This window comes from Balaenoptera borealis (assembly GCF_965194805.1).
Source record: "Balaenoptera borealis genome assembly, chromosome: 3".
Classification (NCBI taxonomy): domain Eukaryota; kingdom Metazoa; phylum Chordata; class Mammalia; order Artiodactyla; family Balaenopteridae; genus Balaenoptera; species Balaenoptera borealis.
Window position 1 is genome coordinate 4,222,792 of NC_138866.1, and position 19,942 is coordinate 4,242,733.

At 50.0% G+C, this 19,942-nt stretch overlaps 1 protein-coding gene across 4 annotated transcripts in view; it reads right to left on the bottom strand.

The window, feature by feature from the left end:
- Positions 1–4,179: 4,179 nt before the first annotated feature.
- WDR25 (WD repeat domain 25) overlaps positions 4,180–19,942 on the bottom strand; it is a 138,517-nt gene continuing 122,754 nt past the window's right edge. For all 4 annotated transcript variants that reach the window (XM_082385854.1, XM_082385852.1, XM_082385853.1 and 1 more), the window contains exons 5-7: positions 7,908–8,078; positions 5,225–5,365; positions 4,180–4,646 (exon numbers count right to left, since the gene is read on the bottom strand). In XM_082385854.1, the coding sequence (XP_082241980.1) occupies positions 4,425–4,646; positions 5,225–5,365; positions 7,908–8,078 (534 nt within the window). In that variant the 3' untranslated portion in view covers positions 4,180–4,424. The remainder of the gene's footprint in view (positions 4,647–5,224; positions 5,366–7,907; positions 8,079–19,942) is intronic.

Consider the following 19,942-nt stretch of genomic DNA (forward strand, 5'->3'; position numbering starts at 1 on the left):
GCCCACCCCCAGGAGCAGATGCGCCCCAGGAAGCAGCCTCCGGGCGGGGGAGGGGCTGTGGAGAGGCTCGGCAGTCAGCTCCCCTGTCTGGGGCCCAGTTTCCCTGTGGGCAGGTGGGGAAGCAACCCTCACCGAACTGGGGGGCAAATGGGAGGGTGGAGGGGAAAACACATGGGCCCTGGCACCCAGCAGGCTCTCGCTCAGAGACGCTCCCAGAGGGGCCCTGGCCTCGTCAGCACCACGTGGGTTGTGAGACTGGACCACAGGGCTGGGAACCCCAAGGACTTTGCAGTCTGGGCCCAGAAGGCCAGGCCCCGACATGGTCACTTCAGAGTCTGAGTGCTCTTCCCCGCAGACGGCCAACAGGCCTCACAGAGCTGTCCTGCCATGGCCTCTGAAGCCAGCCACAGCCGGGGTGGGCTTCCCTCCTTCACCAAGCACCCCCCTCGCTCCACTCCGGTCCTGCCTCACTCCCAACAGGACCCTGGCTGTGCACCCACCATCCACCGACCCTTCTGTCCGTGTTTCTTCTCAACCCACAGCGGGCAGTGCAGGGCTGCGTGACCTTGGGCAAGTCCTGGGCCCTCTGGGCCAGGTTCCCCTTCTGGAGCCTGAGGACGCTGACTCGTGAGCTCCCCAGGGGCCCTCGAGACCGGTGGCTGTCCCACTGCATGGAGAGCCCCAGGCTGGGCTAGAGGTGGGTCCCCAGGGAGGGGAGGAGCACAGACTTCCCGGGCCTGTCCCTCTGCCCTCCGAGCATCGGTCTCCTCTGCGGGACGGTGGGGCTCACGGCCACCTCGCGGGGGCTGCAAGCGTCAGCCTCACTCAGCAAAGTCACGGCCGCGCTCAGCAGCAGACACAGCCACGCTGGCATCTCCACATGAAACCGTTCTTCTCCCACGACGGCTTCAGATCTGTATTTCAGATTTATGGGTGAGGCGAAGGTAGGCACTCAGCCCCGGGAAGGTGGGTGGAGGGGAGAGCCCACACTCCTTTTTCATTCCTGCTCCATACTTTCTAAATTTAGCTCTCTTATTTTAAAATTGCAAATGGTGAACTCCTAGACACCTTGCAGAGGATCAGGAGTCTTGAATGCTCTTTGGAAGACAGCACTTGGAAAAAGAAACAGATAAAGGGTACGGAGAGCACCTGCCATTCTTCCCAGTAAAATAACCTAAGAAGTGGGTAGGGCTTGCAGGGCGCGTAGGTAAGAAATCAAATCCACAGGGGAGGGGTGCTAAGAAACAGCCGCAGTGGTGTCTGGGGATACCTGGATATCCCTGTCCCAGGAGGGTCAGAGCTTCGGCTGGTTCAAGGTGACCAGTGTGGTAAAGAAACGGCCTCCAAGGACAGAGATTTGGCTGGTGTTTGCCCCAAGAGCAGTCGAAAGCGTACCAGCCCACAAAGGCCCCGTGCAAGCAGGTGATGGGTCTGGGACCCGTGGTGTCCTGGCCCCAAATCGCACAGGGCTGCAGGTAGCCAGGGTGTGGACTCAGCACAGGGGAGGGGCCGGGCAGCTCGGTGGGCAGGGAGGTCGTCCCCTGGCCACACCCCAGTGCCCATGCCAAAGCCAATTGAGTACAGTCTGTAACTGATGCTCATTAAACAAATGAGTGGTCATATTAACACATCACAGTGGGGAGAGCAGTCAGCAAACCACGTGATGAAATTCTCACTCAGAAGACACTCCACATCAAGGAAGGCAGAAAAACGCCCGCTTCGGGCTGGGCTAGAGAGCAGGATGTCTGGACCCCAGGATCTGGGGCTGGATGCAAGGTGGGGGCAGGAGAGGCGGGCGAGAGGCACCTGGGAAGGCCAGGCCCCCCTAGCCCCAGACGAGCACAGCCTCCCCTCCTGGCCTGTGTCTGGGTTCATTCACACGTTGTCAATCCATCCGACAAATGCCTGCCACGGGACTGTTCAGGCTGGACCTGGGGGGACACACCCTCATGACAATACTGTGGGGGTCCCATCACTCTCCCCTCCAGCTGCATAGTGGCAGCTATGCCTGGCCAGGGGCCCCTGGTCTGGGGTGGGCATGTGACACAAGCCAGCCAATCAGAGGCCTTCCCTGAGACTTGTCAACTGGGAGTAGCTCACTGGGGGCTTCTGCCGTGAGAGTGAGCCAGAGCTGGCCGGAGAGGGTCTCGCCAGACCAGGTCTGAGGATGAACCCAACTGCGCCCTCTGGCCTGAACTGGCTCAACTCCTGCACCAGTGGCTGGGCTGACACTGATGCTGATATTATCACTAATACTGATACTCCCACTGCTGGCTCCTGAGCGCCTGCTGCATACACGTCCTGCCGAGAGCTATTGCACCCAACCTCGTGAATCCCCACAAGCTGGGTACTATGAGTTCTCATTTACAGCAGGGGACACTGAGGCAGCTCAGCACTGGCTGTGACCGCACAATAGCGAAAGGGGGTGACGGGGTTGAAGTCCACGGCCGTCTGATCCCAAAGCCCACATCCTGTGGGCAGGTCTTACCTGCAGTTATTCACAGAATGCCTCCCGCATGCAGGGGCCAGGGATGCAGCCGGGAGCAGGGCCCTGCGAGCCCAGGAAGTTTGCACTGCACTGAGCACCCACGCTGGGAGGCAGCATCAGGAGGGGACGGGGCTCAGGGCGCCTGTTACATTCGGAGCCCTGAAGGAGCGGGGCGGGGGGCGCTGGGGGAAGAGGGGCCCAGCACAGGGGGCAGCGGGAGGCAGCTGTAACCTGGGAAGGCTTCACAGAGGAAGTGACCCCAAGGCGGGCTTCACAGGTCACAGAGCTCCCCACTCAGAGCAGGCGAAGCCACCTGGGGGCGTGAGGGGTGAGGCAGGAGTGTCCACTGCCTGCCCAGGCTCTGAGTGGATGCACACTGAGACTCCCCTCTGCTCAGGCTGGGGCAGCCCCCCGTGCGGGCCTCCACTTCCGCCAGGGCTGAGCGTGCAGTGCGGTTATCTTTCCCTCCACCAAAGAAGCCATTCTTGAAACTTCCACCCTGAAGTTATTCCACCCTGAGCTTCCACCACACCCAGCCCTGGGGACACAGGGTCCCTGGGACCCTGCATCCTGCCCAGGCCTGGGGAGTTCCCTTCCTTCACCCTCCGAGGGGCACGATGTGAGGGACACCCGGGATCCCGTGCTCACACCCGCCCACGCGCTTGGCTCTGGTCTCTCCGGCCCAGCTCGGGGACACAGCATGCACTCAACACCCACCGCAGGCCAGGCTTCGTGCTGACTGCAGGGGATGAGGACGAAGGACAGACAAGGAATCGGCCCTCAGGATGAGTCCCGCCTCAGGGCCTTTGCACTGCCCCTCCCTCTGCTTGGGATGCCCTGCCTGTGGACCCCAAGATTCCCAAGGGCCTGGGGGTGAGTTAGACACACTGAAATAAACGTTTACCACCCCAGCAAGCCCCAGAGCCCCTCCCAATCTGCCCAGTCCCCCTCCCCAGACTGGAGCTCCCAGGGTGCTGACACCCACCACACACTTGACCTTCTTGGACCCTCACAGCAAGCCTCCAGGCTGGGGATTCTGACACCACTTTACAGAGGGGGGAACTGAGGCTCCGAGAGGAAATATGACTTGGTTTCAGCTACACTGACAGCAGAGCCGGGCCTGGAGCCCAGGTTCTGGAGAGGCCAGGCTGGGCACCACCTGCTCCTGTGGCCTCTCCTCAGGTCCCCTGTGTTTTCTCACTGACCCCCTGCCAGGGACACCCTCCTCACAGGCTCATGGTCTGCCCCCTCCAGGGAGACTTCCAAGGCTTCAGGGATGCCCCTGTCCTGAGACGTGCACCTTTGGTCCCCACCCTCACCCATCGGTGGATCTTTGGGCTCCTGGGGCTTAGGGCTCCTCAAGGGCCCTTTGCTTCTCCACATTGCTCCCTCCCCCGGGGCAGACGCACTCCCGTGGGCAGCGTGCACACCTGACAGGCAGTGGGCAAGGAGGAGCGCAGATGGCCCGGGGCTCGGGCAAACCCGGGGACCCCGCTGGCCACGCTTCGGGGGAGGGAGAGGGCGGCCCGCGCCTGAGCAGGCCCTGTGAGACTGGGGGGCGGGCAGACCTGGACCCAGAGCCCCCGGGTGCTGCCCGCCCTCCAGCTCCCACCCCAGGTTTTGTCTCCAAGCTCCAGCAGGCCTCCGAGTGGGGAGCCGATACATATTTGTCGCTGAAATAACCTAAGAAATAGCAAAACACTCACGTTTATTGAGCATCACCAGCAGCGTGCCAGGTGCTTTTGCTAATGTAGCCCTCGGAACCCCGAGACACAGGGATTTTGTCCCCATTTTACAGATGAGGACACTGAGGCTCAGAGGGCGGAGAAGGCGGCGTCCACCCGAGCCCGACCCCGAAGCCAACCTCAGGTCCTCGTCATCACACACACCGACCACCCACCCCGGCCGGTGTCTGGAAGGTTCCACGCTGGGAGGCTCAGTGCCAGATCTTAACGTCGCCCTCCCAGGAGCAGGTGGCGAGGACGGAGGGCAGCACGGGGTGGAAGGTGGTGCCCACACAGGCCTGCGTGTGCCCGTGCAGCGTGCGGGCGCGGCTGGCGGTGCGGAAGCTGTACACCAGGACCCGGCCGTCGGCACTGCCCGTCAGCAGCAGGTCACCGTCTGGAGAGCACTCGCAGCCCACCGAGTAGCCTTCCACCTGCAGAGGGTGACCCGGGGTGAGCAGGCCACGCGGCACAGGGCGCACGGCCTCCCTGCCCCTCCCGCAGGGGAGCACGCTGGGGCCCAGAGCCGGCCAGGAGCAGGGCTGGGCCTCACACCCAGCGGCCGAGCGCCTGCCGTGAGCCCGGGGCCCCGGCACGTGCCTGTGTCACAAGGCTGGTTCAGTGTAATCCAGGGAGCCCAGCTCTAGCCCAGCTGATGGCGTCTGGCCTCAGCGCCAGGCGCTGGGGCCCCACTGGCTCTGCCCCGTGAGGCAGCCCTCAGCAGGGAAAGGGGGCAGATGGAGAAACAGCCCCACCCCCGTTCCGTCCTGCGCCCCTCCCCAAGCCCCGTGACCTGTCCCCGTGAGCCGACAGACAGATCAAGGAAACCGTCCCTGCCCAGCAGCTGGGGCCCGAGGCCTAGAGTGGACACCAGGCCACGTGGCATGGGGTCACCTGGGAAACAGGAAACACACATTGCCTGGATGGAGGGTCCATGCCCTCAGGGGCCGCAAGCCCCTTGCTGGCGTTGTCAGTGGGACAACCTTCCACCTGGGGGACAGGGCCGAGGTACCTTGTGCCCCTCGTAGCGCCGTCGTCTGCTCATCCGGTAGGGCCACACGGCGGAGAAGAGGGCCAGGTAGTTGCCGTTGGTCTGCGCCAGGAACACAGGCTCCCTCGGGTGCAAGGTGAGGCTGGGGCAGGTGTACCTCTCCTGAGAAAGAGCAGGGCCACAGAGAGGGTGGAGGGGGCTCCCACCTGGGCTTCTGCCTCTGACGGACTCACCCCCCAAACTCTGCCCGTGGGGCCTCGGGCCCTCTGCCCAGACCTTGGCTTAGGGGTCTGTGTGAATTTCCTGCTGCTGCTGTAACAAAATGCCTCCAATTTCATGGCTTAAAGCAACACACATTTATTATCTTACAGTTCTGGAGGTCAGAAGTCCGAAATGGTCTCTCTGGGCTAACTAAACTCAAGATGCCAGCAGGGCTTTGTTCCCTCCGGAGTCTTTAGGGGGGAATCTGCTCCCTTGTCCTTTCCGGCTTCTAGGGGCCCCCTGCACTCCTTGGCTCATGGCCTTTGGAGTAGACTGAAAAATGTCCCACCAAATACTTCCATGTCCTAATTCCTGGGACCTGTGAATGTCACCTCATATGTCCAAAAAAAAAAAAAAGAAAAGAAAAGGTGGTGGGAACTTGCAGATATAATTAACTTAAGGATCTTGAGATGAGGAGATTATCGTGTATTACTGCCCTAAATGCAATCACATGAACCCTTATAAAAGGGAAGCAGAGGAGATCAGACACACAGAGGAGGCGATGTGAAGACGGAGCAGAGGGAGACCTGAAGATGTTGGCATGGAGACCGGAGTGATGCAGCCACGAGCCGAGTATCACCAGCGGTCACCAGAAGCTGGAAGAAGCAAGGGACAGATGCTCCCCCGAGCCTCCAAGGGGAGCGGGCCCTAACAACATCTTGATTTCAGCCCCGTGATACTTTTTACAAACTTCTGGCCTCCGTCACTGAAAGAATACACTTCTATTGATTTAAGCCACCAGGTTTATGGTAATTTGTAATTTATTACACAGCGACAGAAAACGAATCCGCACGCCCACCTCCCCACCTCCACAGTGAGCCATCGAGGGTCCCCAGCCCAGCCCAGGGTCCCGCGCAGCCAGAACGCATAGTAAGTGAGAAGGTGACTGGCCAAGCGGGGAGGTAAACGCCTGCACAAGGGGTTCCAAACAGGAGGGGAAATCTCACTGTTTAACAGGCTCGGTCACACAGAAACACCCCTAAAAGCTCCCTTCTCCATTGTACCTGTTCCGTGTTCTAAGTGATGTCCTGAAGCCACAGCCTCTAAATGAGGCTAAATTCAGAGGGTGACGTCAGGAGCAGTTGGAACCATGGCTGCAGACTAATGTGCTGTCAGAGGCACATGGTAACCTGATAATGAGCTCCCGGTGTGACGCTACCAGGCCGAGTGCCTGCTCGCCTGCACAGAAGGTGAGGAGGTGTGACCCTAGGAGGGCTGGTGCCTCAGGCACACAGCACTTTCTCTGCCTCACTTGCTTCCCTGGTCTCTGCAGCGCCGTCAGAGGCAGGATGCCCCGCTGGCTAGACATGCCCCGCCGGGCCCTCCCAGGGCTCATCTTTCTCAGCGGGTTGCACTAGAACCCTGAAGTGACGGTCTAGAGGCAGGTTGGCTCAGGGTCACTTAGAATCCTCTAAGAACAAGGGAAAAAGCAGGGAGAGGAAGATGGTGTATATATACACCTGACATATATTTTTAAATTCAGGGTGGCAGCACCAAAGAGATTAGCCATAGCTAATTTGAAATCTTAAAAGACGATGGTGGGTGGTGATAGTGATGTTGGTGATGGCGGTGATGATAATGATGGTGGTGATGGTGATGATTGAGGATGGTGGTGATGATGAGGATGATGGTGGTGATGGTGTTGGAGATGGTGATGGTGGTGATGGTAGTGATGATGATGATAGTGGTGATGGTAATAGAGGTGATGGTGATGATGATGGCGGTGATGGTGGTAATATAGTGGTGATGGTGATGGATATGGTAATAGAGGTGCTGGTGATGATAGGTAGTGCATTTTATGGAGAACTCCCTGTGCCTGGCACTGTGCTAGATTCTTTATAAGTATTTATGTCTTTTAATTCTCAAAGCCATTCTATGAGGCAAGAAACATTCTCACCCTCAGTTTACGAAGAGAAAAATGAGAATCAAAGAGGGTAAATAATGGGCCCAGGCCCTCTGCTTGTAAGTGGTGAATGCAGGATTTTAATGCAGGTGGTCTACCTTTGGGGTCCCTGCTTGAACCCTTGAGTCACAGCCCCTGCCAAAACCACTGAGCAAGGGCAAGGCGGAACCCTGCAGGCTGGCTGGGGTGGCGGAGGGAGGGTAGGGGTGTCTCGGGTGTGCATCCACGTTCCCGTGGATCTGGACCGGGCCGCCCCTCCACACCCTTACCCCGGGGCCAGGCTGTGCTGGGCGGAGGACGAGTGAGAGGAAGTCACTCCGTTAGGGAGTCACTCTGATCTGGGAGCCAGTGGAAGGTTCTCTGGGCAGGCCTGGACCTGCATTTTGCCTTCCCCGACCCTACAGATTTCAGGCAGCCCATCTGTCTCCAAAGGTCCTGTCTGCTGAACCATCTCCTTAGAAGTGACCTGGGACCCCAGACAGCCCGGGACTACACAGATGCACCCTGAAACTGAAAGCAATGCCAAACAGGGTTTCTCACGTGGAAAATCTGGTTGGAGATTTTGGCGGAGCTCCGGAAATCCCAGGCAATAATGGTGCGGTCGGCAGAGTCTCGGCTCGAAGCATCTGTGCTGCTCAGAAACTCGGAGCCTTCCCGGAGGAAGAGGATGTCCAAGGTCTGCTGGATGGTGGCCTTGTAGCTTCTCACCACCTGCAAGAGCGGGCGCCCGTCATGCCGGTGGGCCCCAGGGGTACAGGGCGGGTGCCCACACACGGGGACAAGGAGGGCCACTGAGTGCCCTGAGGGCTGGAGAGTTTCGAGAGGCTGGTGCTGGAAAACGCGCCCCCAGGCTGAGGAGCCCAAGCGTGCAGGTGGGGCTGCTGCCGGGTGACCTCAGGACCTGCCCCGTGATACCTCCACAGCCTTGCCTCCCCCCACGGACAGTCCTCCGCGTCCCACGCCCTCCCCACACCCACCGGCGCATGGGCCCAGGGAGGCATGAAGATCTCCCCAGTCAGACTGGTCCCCTGGAGAGCAGCGGGGGCCCAACGAAGGAGAGCTTAGGGAAGGGCCCACGCCTAGCCAAGGGCACCTAAGGGCACCAGTGACGCCCATCAATACCAGGGCCATACTCTGTGCGAGGGCCTTGCTTCTGAAGAGGTCACGTAATTCACAGCTTTCAAAGCCTCAGCCTAATGTCCCTGGAGTGGTAAGTGCATCGTGGGAGCCAGTGTCCTCGAGCCCATGGAGCCAGAACCGCAGCATGTAAGTTAGCTTTAAAGACACTCTTTCTTTCTTATGTCATCACCAACATTCCACAGCCTCCTGTCTCTAAACTAACGCAATTAAGCGTCAAGCTGTTGTTCCGCTTTCTTCAGGGCATTTTCTCACATGAACCTTCCAGCCTACAGCAACTGGGCTGGGCAGGGGCGGGGTGGGGGTCCCAGCACCCGGACTAACACGTACCTCCATGCAGTAAACTCCTGCGCAACACAACTTTAAATTGCAATAGTGATCACCCGGCCGCGGGCACAGTGCCTCGGGCCCGCCTGCCGGGCCTGGCGGCCTGTTTACCAGCTCCCAGGGCGCCACCATGTGGCCACAGCATAAACACAGCTCTCCGGCACCTCGGCAGCCGGCCGTGAAACGAGCTGTCTTCATACTTATTTAAAAACCGGAGTTTAGGGGCTTCCCTGGTGGTGCAGTGGTTAAGAATCCGCCTGCCAAGGCAGTGGACACGGGTTCGAGCCCTGGTCCCGGAAGATCGCATGTGCCGCAGAGCAACTAAGCCCGTGTGCCACAACTACTGAAGCCTGTGCGCCTAGAGCCCGTGCTCTGCAGCAAGAGAAGCCACCGCAGTGAGAAGTCTGCGCACCACAAGGAAGAGTAGCCCCCGCTCACCGCAACTAGAGAAAGCCCGCACGCAGCAACGAAGACCCAACGCAGCCAAAAAAAAAAAATAAATATAATTTAAAATAGTAAATAAATACAAAATAAATAAAAAACTGGAGTTTACAAACTTTCAAATGTTTCAGACCTAGATTTTCTATCATCCTCTTTCTAATATACATAAGTCAAATTCACATTAAATGCAGCACTCCATAATTCCAATTTAGACAGAGGGGTATTTTGAGACCCATTCTCCAGATGCGGAACACTGAGGCTCAGAGAGATACAGGGATTTGCTCCAGGGCGCAGGGCCAGGGTGTGGTGCTTCTCTGGGGCCCACATCCCCGTCTCCTGCTGGCCAAGTCCTGCCTCAGTAAACGCTGGGACAAATTCCTGGGGGAGGGTGGGGAACAAACGATTACCTTCTCTGAGCCTCTTCAGAAGCAGCCCTCAGCTAGGGCGATTTCAGGGTGGGCCCCCTGGAGCCTGAGGAATAGTCCAGGGGTAGAAAAGTGAGGGCAGCCCTGCAGGCCTCTGAACACTGGCCAGCCTGTGTAGCTGCTCCCCAGGCAGCGTGGAACTGCCCACCTCCCTCCCTCCCTTCCTCTCCCACTCTGTGCACCAGGATCCCACATGCCTGCTTTGCCCTCCCAGATAGCCATGAGTCTCCTGGAGTGTGGACTGGAAGGAAAGCTCCAGAGCTGTGCTGCTGGCAGATGCTCTGGCCTGCCCAGTCTGGAGCTGGGGCAGCGGTCTAGAGCCTGGGAGGGGACGTGGACCACCAGAGTCCCCAACATGTGCTCTGATAAGTGCACAACATTCCAACTCAAAGAACAGCGCTGTCCCAAGGCAGGGTTTGGAATCTGCTCTGGTGGGAAGAGAAGGGAGGGGAGGGAGCAAGGCCCGTCATCATGGCTCCAGATCCATCCCCTCCTCCCATCCCCAGCGCCATGGCCACCTCTGACTTAAACCACTCTCCCCACCAGCCACCCCAGGCCTCCATCTGCCAAGGCCATATGGGGCCTGAAGGCCTTCCTGCCGCCTTTCCCGAAGCCCTCCCCATCACCACAGGCCAAGCGAGGAGCAGGGAATCAAGGATGGCAGGGGCAGCAAGTGCCAGGAGAGGAATAAGTCCGGCCCAACTCACGTCCGTAGATGTGGCCTGTGCACTGAGGAGCGTCTCCTCCCGGGCGGTGGGGACACAGCCCCAAGAGCCCATAGGGAATGGCTGCCGATGGGCAGGACCGTGACATCCGTGGGCACCTGAGCCCCTCTCCAGCGGCGGCACCTGGATCCCCACACGCACTTGGGAAACACACTGACCCAGGAAAGCCTGGAGGAAGAGGAGGGCCCATTGAGTTCCAGCCACTGGCCGGGGGTTTCACAGAAATCATCTCCTGATGGCAGCAGGAGGAAGCTGCCCCCAGAGGGCGGTGTCAAGGCCCAGAGAAGGGATGTGCCAGGGGTCCTCGGCCTGTCCCCGGCAGAACTACCCACGTACCCACCAACACACCACCTGCCTTTTCCAGGAGAATGAAAACCCTTGTTCTGTACACTTCCTGAGAATGGATGGAAATGGCCCAATTCATTAGGGCGTCGTAAAATCGAATGGCCGGGAAACAAGCCGTGTTACGGGCGATCCCTGCCAATAACGCTGCTGTAAGTGGAAGGCTGACCTTTGAAGTGATTGCCGCTGAACATGATTTACTTGCCTTCACAACTGCTGCTGCCCCGGGAAAGAGCAGAGGAGCCATTTGTGTGTCTAGCTGGTGGGTTTTATGGCAACCTTAATTACACCGACAGCTGGTACGTCCCATCCCAGGGGCGTGGGACAGCGCTACACGGGCTTAACTAGCTGGATCCAGAGGGAACTTCACTCAGACTCTTCTGGCAACCAGGGCCTCTGTCGGCAGACAGTTGTAGACACTTGGCCAAAAGTCTACAGCTATGGGAAAAATGGAAGACGTGATCAAGACACACTCAGGTGTGATGAAAATCACCTAATATCCTTAAAATCTTGTCTGCTTGGCCCACCAAACAGACCTGGGTAACTCTGAGCTGCTCTGGATCCATCTGAAGGCTCACCTTTCCCTTCCCTGGGCCGTGCCACTTCCGAGGTGCGTGGGGTTGGGGGGCAGGCTCCGGTCCTGGCCTGCTGCCGACTCACCGTGTGCCTGGGGCATCCCTGCCCGCTCCGCGGCTGGTTTTGAGTCATCACCACCAGGGGCCTGGACCGGACAACAAGCCAGCCTCTCGCGTCTATGCGCTGCTGGACCCCAGAAAGAGGGAGGGCTGGGGGCCCCAGCGCCCCCTCCCCTCCACCCCGGCCAGTCCTCTGCACCCAAGCCTGGAGGGAAAGTGAGGGAGACACTGCTCTGGGCCCCCCAGGATGGCCGAGGCCACCTGCCCGCCCCACAGGACTGTGAGTTCCTGGGGACAGACGCCTGTCACATCTCTGGGGCACCCTTGGCCAGGACAGGGTCTGCACACTGCAGGCATCAGTAAGTTGTGCTGAATTAAGGGCTGGATCAGTGAATGAGCAGATAAACAAATGGACGGACGAACGAAAGGACAACTTGAAAGGTCTCTGGCTGCCAGTAACAGGCGTGCCCTTGGGGCTGAGGCAATGCACGTGGACCTGCTGCCACCGGCTCCAGCAGGCGCCCTGGGAGACGATGTTGATTCACAGGCCCTCCGTGGCCCTCGGCGTGGAGACAAGGACCTCCAAGACCGTGGAGCGGGGAGGGGAGGGAAGGGCTCAGTGCATGCATGCCACCGCCAGACATCCGGAGGCGGGAGGGCCAAGCTCTCAGGCGGACACCCGGGTATCTGAGCCTGATGGCCTATCACTGGCTGCGCACCGCTGGGCAGGCAGCTCACCTCTCAGCGCTTCAGTCTCCACACCTATAAGGTGGGGCTGATAGCAGGACCTACAGCTTGGGCGTGAAGGATGGTGACAGGCCTGGCCAAGCGGCCAACACACAGCAGATGCTCATAAACCTCTTCCCAGGCCGGCCAGAGCTAGTCCCTGGGATGGAGCTGGGAGTCCTTGGGCAAGTCCCTTCTCCCCAAATTTCAATTCCTTCCCCTTGAATATATTGGTCTCTTCAGATTCTAAGATGCGAGGAGTCTCTGCACAATGGCAAACTGGAGAGGTGAGTAAAGAGCCCCTTTCTATGGTTTAAAATCACACGAGTAAAAGTAGCCAATCACATGGGATAGTGTACACCAAAAGTGCTCTGTGGATAATTTTTTTTTTAAAACAGAAATTTATATTTAAAAAAAAAGAAACTATACAAATATGAAAAGAGACTATGATTGAATTTTTCTACAGTCTGAGAGTAGGGGAAACTTCCCTGGTTATCACTCCAAGGCCAGAGCAATAAGAGAAAAGATGCATAAATCTGGCTACATGAAAATAATAGTAGTAGTAATAATAATAATAAACATTATTGCACAGCATAAAAAACAGGTAAATAATTAAGAAAAACAGAAAAGACAAATGGGAGAGATATTTGCAACTTATATTAGAGGCAAAGGTCACTGTCCCTAATACACAGACAGTGTCTAAAAATCGATGAAAAAGACCAAGAGCTCTGCAGAAAAATGGGCAAGAGAAGTGAACAGAGAGTTCATATGAGAGGGCATGTAACCGGTCCTTCAGTCTTGCTCATAAGAAACGAAATTTTAAATTACATGGAGATATCATTTCTTACTTATCAGATTAGAAAAGCCAGAAGTTTGACAACACACTCCGTTAGGTGGCTGTTGGGCATTACTTACTTTGCACACTGCTGACAGAAATGCAAAATGGTACAGAGCCTATGGAGAGAATTCGGGCGACACCAAGCAAAACAGCATGTGCCTTGTTACTCGGCAATATACGTAACCCAGCAACCCGACTTGTAGGAACTGATCCCAAAGTTACAGCAGCAAACACCAGAAAACATAAGCACAAGGCCGCTGAAAGCAGCACTACTTGTAAAATTAAAAAAGCAGAAATAACCCAAATGTACAAGAAGGGACCAGTTAAACAGACATCAGTCCAGACACACTCTGGAATACCATGTGTGCTGCTGTAAAGAGGGAGGCCCATCTCCCCGCCTGCTGTGGGCTGGCTTCCAGGAGGCACTGCTCAGTGCAAAAGCAAGGTGGAGAGAAAAAGGGCGTACAGTAAATACGAGAGGTTTGTGTTTGCTTCCATAAAAACAGTAGAAAGATAAACCAGAAACTAAATAAATAAATCAGTCAGACTGCTTCTAGAGGGGAGAGGACAGAATGAGGGAGACAGGGCTAGAGGCAGAAAGTAGAGGATTTCTATAGAGGGGCAGATAGTAAATATTTTAGGGTTTGGAAGCTACATTTAGTCACTGTTGCATACTCTTCTGTGTGTGTGTGTGTGCGTGTGTGTGTGCGTGTGTGTTACAGCCATTTAAAAATGTCAAAACCATTCTTAACTCAAGGACCATACAAAAACAGGTCGTGCCAGATTGGGCCCATGGGTTGTAGTTTTCCAATCCCTTCTCCAGAACCATGTACGTATTTTATAAAATTATACAACAAAATTAACTTAAAAAGCAGGCTCTAAAATGTGAAAGCAAAATTAAGCAAATGAAACTAAACATGTATTGAGTTGGTAGCTTAATCACACAAATGGGATTTATTTTAAGAGACAGTAAAGCATAGTAGTTTAAGGCAGATCCTCAGTTGAATATACATTATGAACAGAAAACCAGTAATCTGATGGTAAACCCTAATTGGATATACCTTGTGGACAAAAATAACTGTGAGAAATCTTCAGTTGTTTTCAGTCATTACATTGCTAGTGTCCACATATACCCAAAAAATTGTGGTAAGGAAGACAGAAATAAAATTTTTTCAGTTTAAAAGAGATCAAAAACATATAAAAACAAAGAAGCTAAAGAAAAATTCTGTAATGCTAAATTTGAATTGGACAAGTCAGCATAAACAATGATATATTTTTTTCTTAACAAGAAAAACATTTCTTAGCTCTGTCCACAGAAGAAGTCTAGAAACAATGACCAACTGCAACACTCAGATTCTGGTCTCTAAACCCAACTAAACCCACAAGTGACACAGATGACAGAGCAAGGCATTACAATGGTCATTACAACTATACATAACATATGTTTAAGAAGGTAGAGGGAAGACTGACCAAGGTTAGTAGAGACATGGAGGATGTATGAGCCCCTCATAGAACTTCTAGAGGTGAAATGCACAATGTTTGAGGAAAAGATATATTAGATGGGATTAACATCAGATGAGCCACTGCAAAAGAGAACATTACTGAACTAGAAGACATAGCAATTGAAAATTTCAAAACATACTGGAGAGAAAAAAGACTGAATTTTAAAATGAACAAAATCTAGTTTTAAACCAAAATGGAGTAAACCCACTATGGTCTCTCACTCTCTTTCATAAATTACAACTAAAAAGTCTGGATGAAATTCAAGAAGCAACTACCTGAAGATTTTGAAAAGTAAATAACAGCTGATAGGTTGAAGAGGGAAGTCAAAATTTGAAGAAAGACCCATATGACAGGTAAGGTTCTAGTTTTATGCTTGTTTGTTTTAGTTTTTACTTTTGGGGTTTGGGGGAGTTTTTTTGTCTTTTAACTCCTGATGTTGACCCACAGACAGACTGAATCAAGGAATTACATCGTAGACATGGACAGCAAAAATTCTGAAATAAATCCATCATCCTGGCCAGAGCAACAAGAAAATGGGTCCTTGTAAGCCAGAGAGTATCGGGTGAAATCTTTTAAATATCTCCTTGCTCTCCTAGCCCTGCCCTGACGCCAGTCCCAACAGCTCTGGCCGTGCAGCACAAATACCTAAAAACCAGAGGGGAAAAAAACCTGAACAGAAGAACTGGGAAAAGGGAGGGAAATTCATGTTATTTTTTCCTCTATTTTCTCTGGCCAATTTGCTTTGAAAGGGATCCCGGTTATGGACACTGTGTGACAAGGGAGAAGGCTAACATTCTGAAAGAACTCCATTGCTCTGGGCAGAAGAAGCAGGAAAGGAGGCCCAGGGAGCCGGGCAGCGTGGGAGAAATTCCGAAGAGGAGATAGCTGAGAAGGGAATCCTCTACTTCTGTATACGAACTGACACACATCCCAGGACAATCCCTAAGCTACACGTGCATGGAACATGGCCAAAGGGGCACAGCTAAAGCTTTGAGAAGTGGAGTACCATATAACCGCTGCCCCCGTCTGAAAGCAACCCTTTAGTGGCTCCGCATAACAAAGGTTTTGAATACAGAACTGAAAATGGAGCCACTGCCCACGGGAGAGAAGGAACTTGTGATATGAATCTAACAGGCTTGGTTGCCTGTTAAGACAAACAAGTCACTATTCTCTACAGGATTTTAATAGGACCTAGGATCTTACAACATAATGTTCAAAATATGCAGGATATATTCTGAAATTACTTGACACACAAAAACCAAGAAAATGTAAACAGTACCCATGAGAAAAGAGAAACCATATATGCCAACACTGAAGTGACCCAGATGTTTGACCCATATTATCAGACACATTTAAACAGCTATTAAACAATAATCTTCAATGAGATAAACATCCTTGAAATAAATGGAGAGATGATTTCAACAGAGAAACAGAAATTATATATATACTTTTAAGTAGAAATTTTATAACTGAAAAGAAAATTTTTTAATCATGGGATAAGCACAATAACAAAATGGAAGTGACAAAAGAAAGACTTAGTGAACTTGAAAAAGGATCAATAGAAATAATTCAATCTAAAGAAAAAATAAGCAAAGACTTAGGAACCTGTGAGATAATATCAGAAGCTTAAATATTTTTGTCAATGGAGTTCCTGAAGGGGAGGGAAAAGAGAGCAGTGCAGAAAAGAAATACTGACTGAACATGCCCAAATTTAGTGAAAGGCATAAATTTAGAGTCAAGAGATTCAGCAAGCCACAAAGAGGGTAAAAATCAAAGAAATCCAAGCCCTTACACACCACAATCCAATTGCTGAAAACCTCAAAGAAAAAAATCTTGAAAGCACCCAGGGGAAAAATTGAAACATTATATGAACAACAATTTAAATGCTGTGGATTTCTCATCAGAAACCATGGAGGTTAAAAGGCAGTGGGACATACTGAAAATGGTGAAAGAAAGGAGTGTCAACCCGGAATTTTATAGACAGTAAAAATATCCTTCAGGAATGAAGGTGAAATAAAGACCTTGACAGATGAAGAAAAACTAAGAGAATTTGTCATCAGCAGACCTGCTCTATTTAAAACAAGCACTAAAGGAAGTTCTTCAAGTTGAAGAGAAATAATAGCAGAGGAAAACTTGGAACTTCGGGAATGAAGGAAGAACAACAGAAATGGCATACGATTGGGCAAATATAAAAGGTCATTTTTCTCCAGTTAAATTCTTTAAAATATGCATGACTGTTGAAAACAAAAATTCTAAGTCCTTAAGGCAGAAAGAAAACTATACCAGACTTGAATCTACACAAGAGGATGAAAAGAAGCAAAAATAGTAAATACAAAGGGAAATAAAAAATACTTTTCTATTATTAAAATATTTTTAAAATAATTTGCTGTTTCTAGCAAAAATAATAACAATGAATTGTAGGGGATTGTAATATATGTACAAGTTAAATTTATGCCAAAAATAGCATAAAGACCCTGAGGGGTGAAATTGAAAATCTGTATATTGTTCTAAGGTTCTCATACAATACAAAAAGAGTTAAGACTTGAAGGTAGACTGATGAGATAAAAATGTATATTATAAACTCTAAAGCAACCACTAAAAATAAACCACAACACAAATCCACAGATAATAAAGCAACAAAGGAGATATGAAAAAAATCACAAATTAAAAACTAAATTAATCTATAAGGAAAACATAAAAGGAGAAAAAGGAATAGATGGAACAAACAAAAAACAATAGCAACATGCTAGATTTAAACCCAGCCATATCAATAATTACATTAAATTAAAACAGGGTAAATACACAAGTCAAAGGAAAAGATCGTTATATAGAATTAAAATGAAAGAGCAATACCCAACTAAATGCTGTCTATAAGAAACATGTTTTAAAAATAAAGACACAATAGGTTAAAGTAAAAAGATGAAAAAGATATACCATGCTAACAGTAATCAAAATAAACCAGGAATGCCTGTTAGTAACAGACAAAGTAGATTTCACAGTAAAAAATATTTTCAGGGATGAAAAGGGTCTTTCACAATGATAAAAGAATCAATTCATCAGGAGAACATACCAATCCTAAATGTTTATGCACCTGCTAACAGGGCTTCAAAATAAATGAAGGGAAACTAACAGAACTTAAAAAGTAAATAAAACAAATTTACGCGTACAGTCACAAATTTCAACTAGCTGCTCATAACTAACAGAACAAATAGAAATATCAGAAAGGATACAGAATACTTGAATAACACTATTAACGAACCTGAGATAATTGACATTTATAAAACATTGCACACAACACAGTAGAATATACATTATTTCCAAATGCACACAGAACATTTACCAAAATAGACCATGTTATAGGACATCAAACAAATTTCAATAAATTTAAAAGGATTCAAACGTACAATGTATGTTTTGTGACCCCAATGGCGTTAAATTAGAAATCACTAACAGATATGTGGAAATTTCCCAAGTATTCGTAATCTAAACACTCTTAAATAATCCATGGATCAAGAAGAAATACAAAACGTAATTAGAAAGTATTTTTAACTGAATGAAAACAAAAAACAATATATCAACAGTTGTGTAATGCAGCTGCAAAACCTAGAGGAAAATTAAAAGCACTGAACATCTATAATAGAAAAGAATAAAAATCCCAAAATAATGACCTCAACTTCCACTTTATGGTGGAAAAAAAAAGATAAACCTAAGTTTTAAGCAGAAAAAAAAAATGTTGAAAAGCAAAATTGATCATTTTTTAAAATAAAAGATATAGAGAAAAATCAGGGCATCCCTGGTGGCCCAGTGGTTAAGAATCCACCTGCTAATGCAGGAGACACGGGTTCAATCCCTGGTCCAGGAAGATCCCACATGCTGCAGAGCAACAAAGCCCATGCGTCACAACTACTGAGCCTGTGCTCTAGAGCCCGCGAGCCACAACTACTGAAGCCCGTGTGCCTAGAGCCCGTGCTCCACAACAAGAGAAGCCCCCCAATGACAAGCCCACGCACCACAACGAAGAGTAGCCCCCTCTCCCCTCAACTAGAGAAAGCCCACGTGTAGCAACAAAGACCCAACACAGCCAAAAATAAATAAATAAGTCTATTTTTTAAAAAAAGAAATAGAGAAAAATCAATGATACAAAAATGTATACTTAAAAAAGATCAACAAAATTGATAAATCTCTATCCAGACTGATCAGAGGAAAAAGAGAAAAGACTCAAATTACCAATATCAGGAATGAGAGAAATGAGGTGACATCACTACAGATTATACAGATATCTTTTAAATAATTAAAATAGTATGAAAAACTTTATGCCAAAAAGATAACTGATGAAATGGATACATTTCTTGAAGGATACTAACTACTAAAGGTCACTCAAAGAGAAACAGAAAATTGGAATAACCTTATATTTACTAAATAAATTTTATTTGAGGTTTCAAATCTTCCCACAAGGAAAATTTCAGGCCAAGCCAGTCTCATCACTAGTCAATTCTAGCAAATATTTATGGAATAAATAATATCAATTATACACAAATTCTTCCAGAAAACTGAAGAGAAAGGAACACTTCCCAAATTACTTATGAGGCCAGAATTACTCTGATACCAAAACCAGACAAAGATATTATAAGAAAAATATAGATCAATACCCCTCATGAACATACACTAAAAATTCTTAACACATTTTACCTAACAGAATCCCATAAAGATATAAAGAAGATAATGTATCATAATAAAGTGAGATTTATCCCAGTAATACAACGTTGTTTTAATACTTGAAAATCTATCAAGAAAATCCACCATATTAACAAAATAAAAGAGAAAAACCACACTATCCCTTCAATAGATGTGAGAAAGGCATTTGACAAAATCTAACATTTATTCATGATAAAAACTCTCAACCAACTAGGAATAAAAGGGGATGTCCTCAAACTGGTAGAGGCATCTACCAAAAAACCTACAGTTAACATCATATGTAACTATGAAAAAGAATGAACTTTTTTTTTCTAAGATTGGAAAGGCAAGTATGTCCATTCTCACCACTTCTTTTTTTTTTTTTTTTTTTAACCAGGAATTCAACTGTGTTTAATATTTGAAAATCAATCAATGAACATAACAAAAGTAATAGACTAAAACAGAAAGAAAAAGGAGTATATCAATAGAAGCAAAAAAGTATTTGACAATACTTATTCATGACAAAAGTTTTCAGCCAACTAAAATTGAAGGGAACTTCCTCAATCTGATAAAAGGTGTCTAAAAGTCCACAGGTTACATACTTTTTAGTGAAAGACAGAAATTTTCACACTAAGATTGAGAACAAGACAAGGATATCTGCTTCTCTTTTATTCAATATTGAACTGCCATCGCAGTAAGAAAAGAAAAAGGCAGATTGAAAGGAACAAGTTAAGCCTTCTTTATTCATAATTGACATGAATGATCACATTAAGTAGCCTAAGAAATCTGCCAACAAATACTA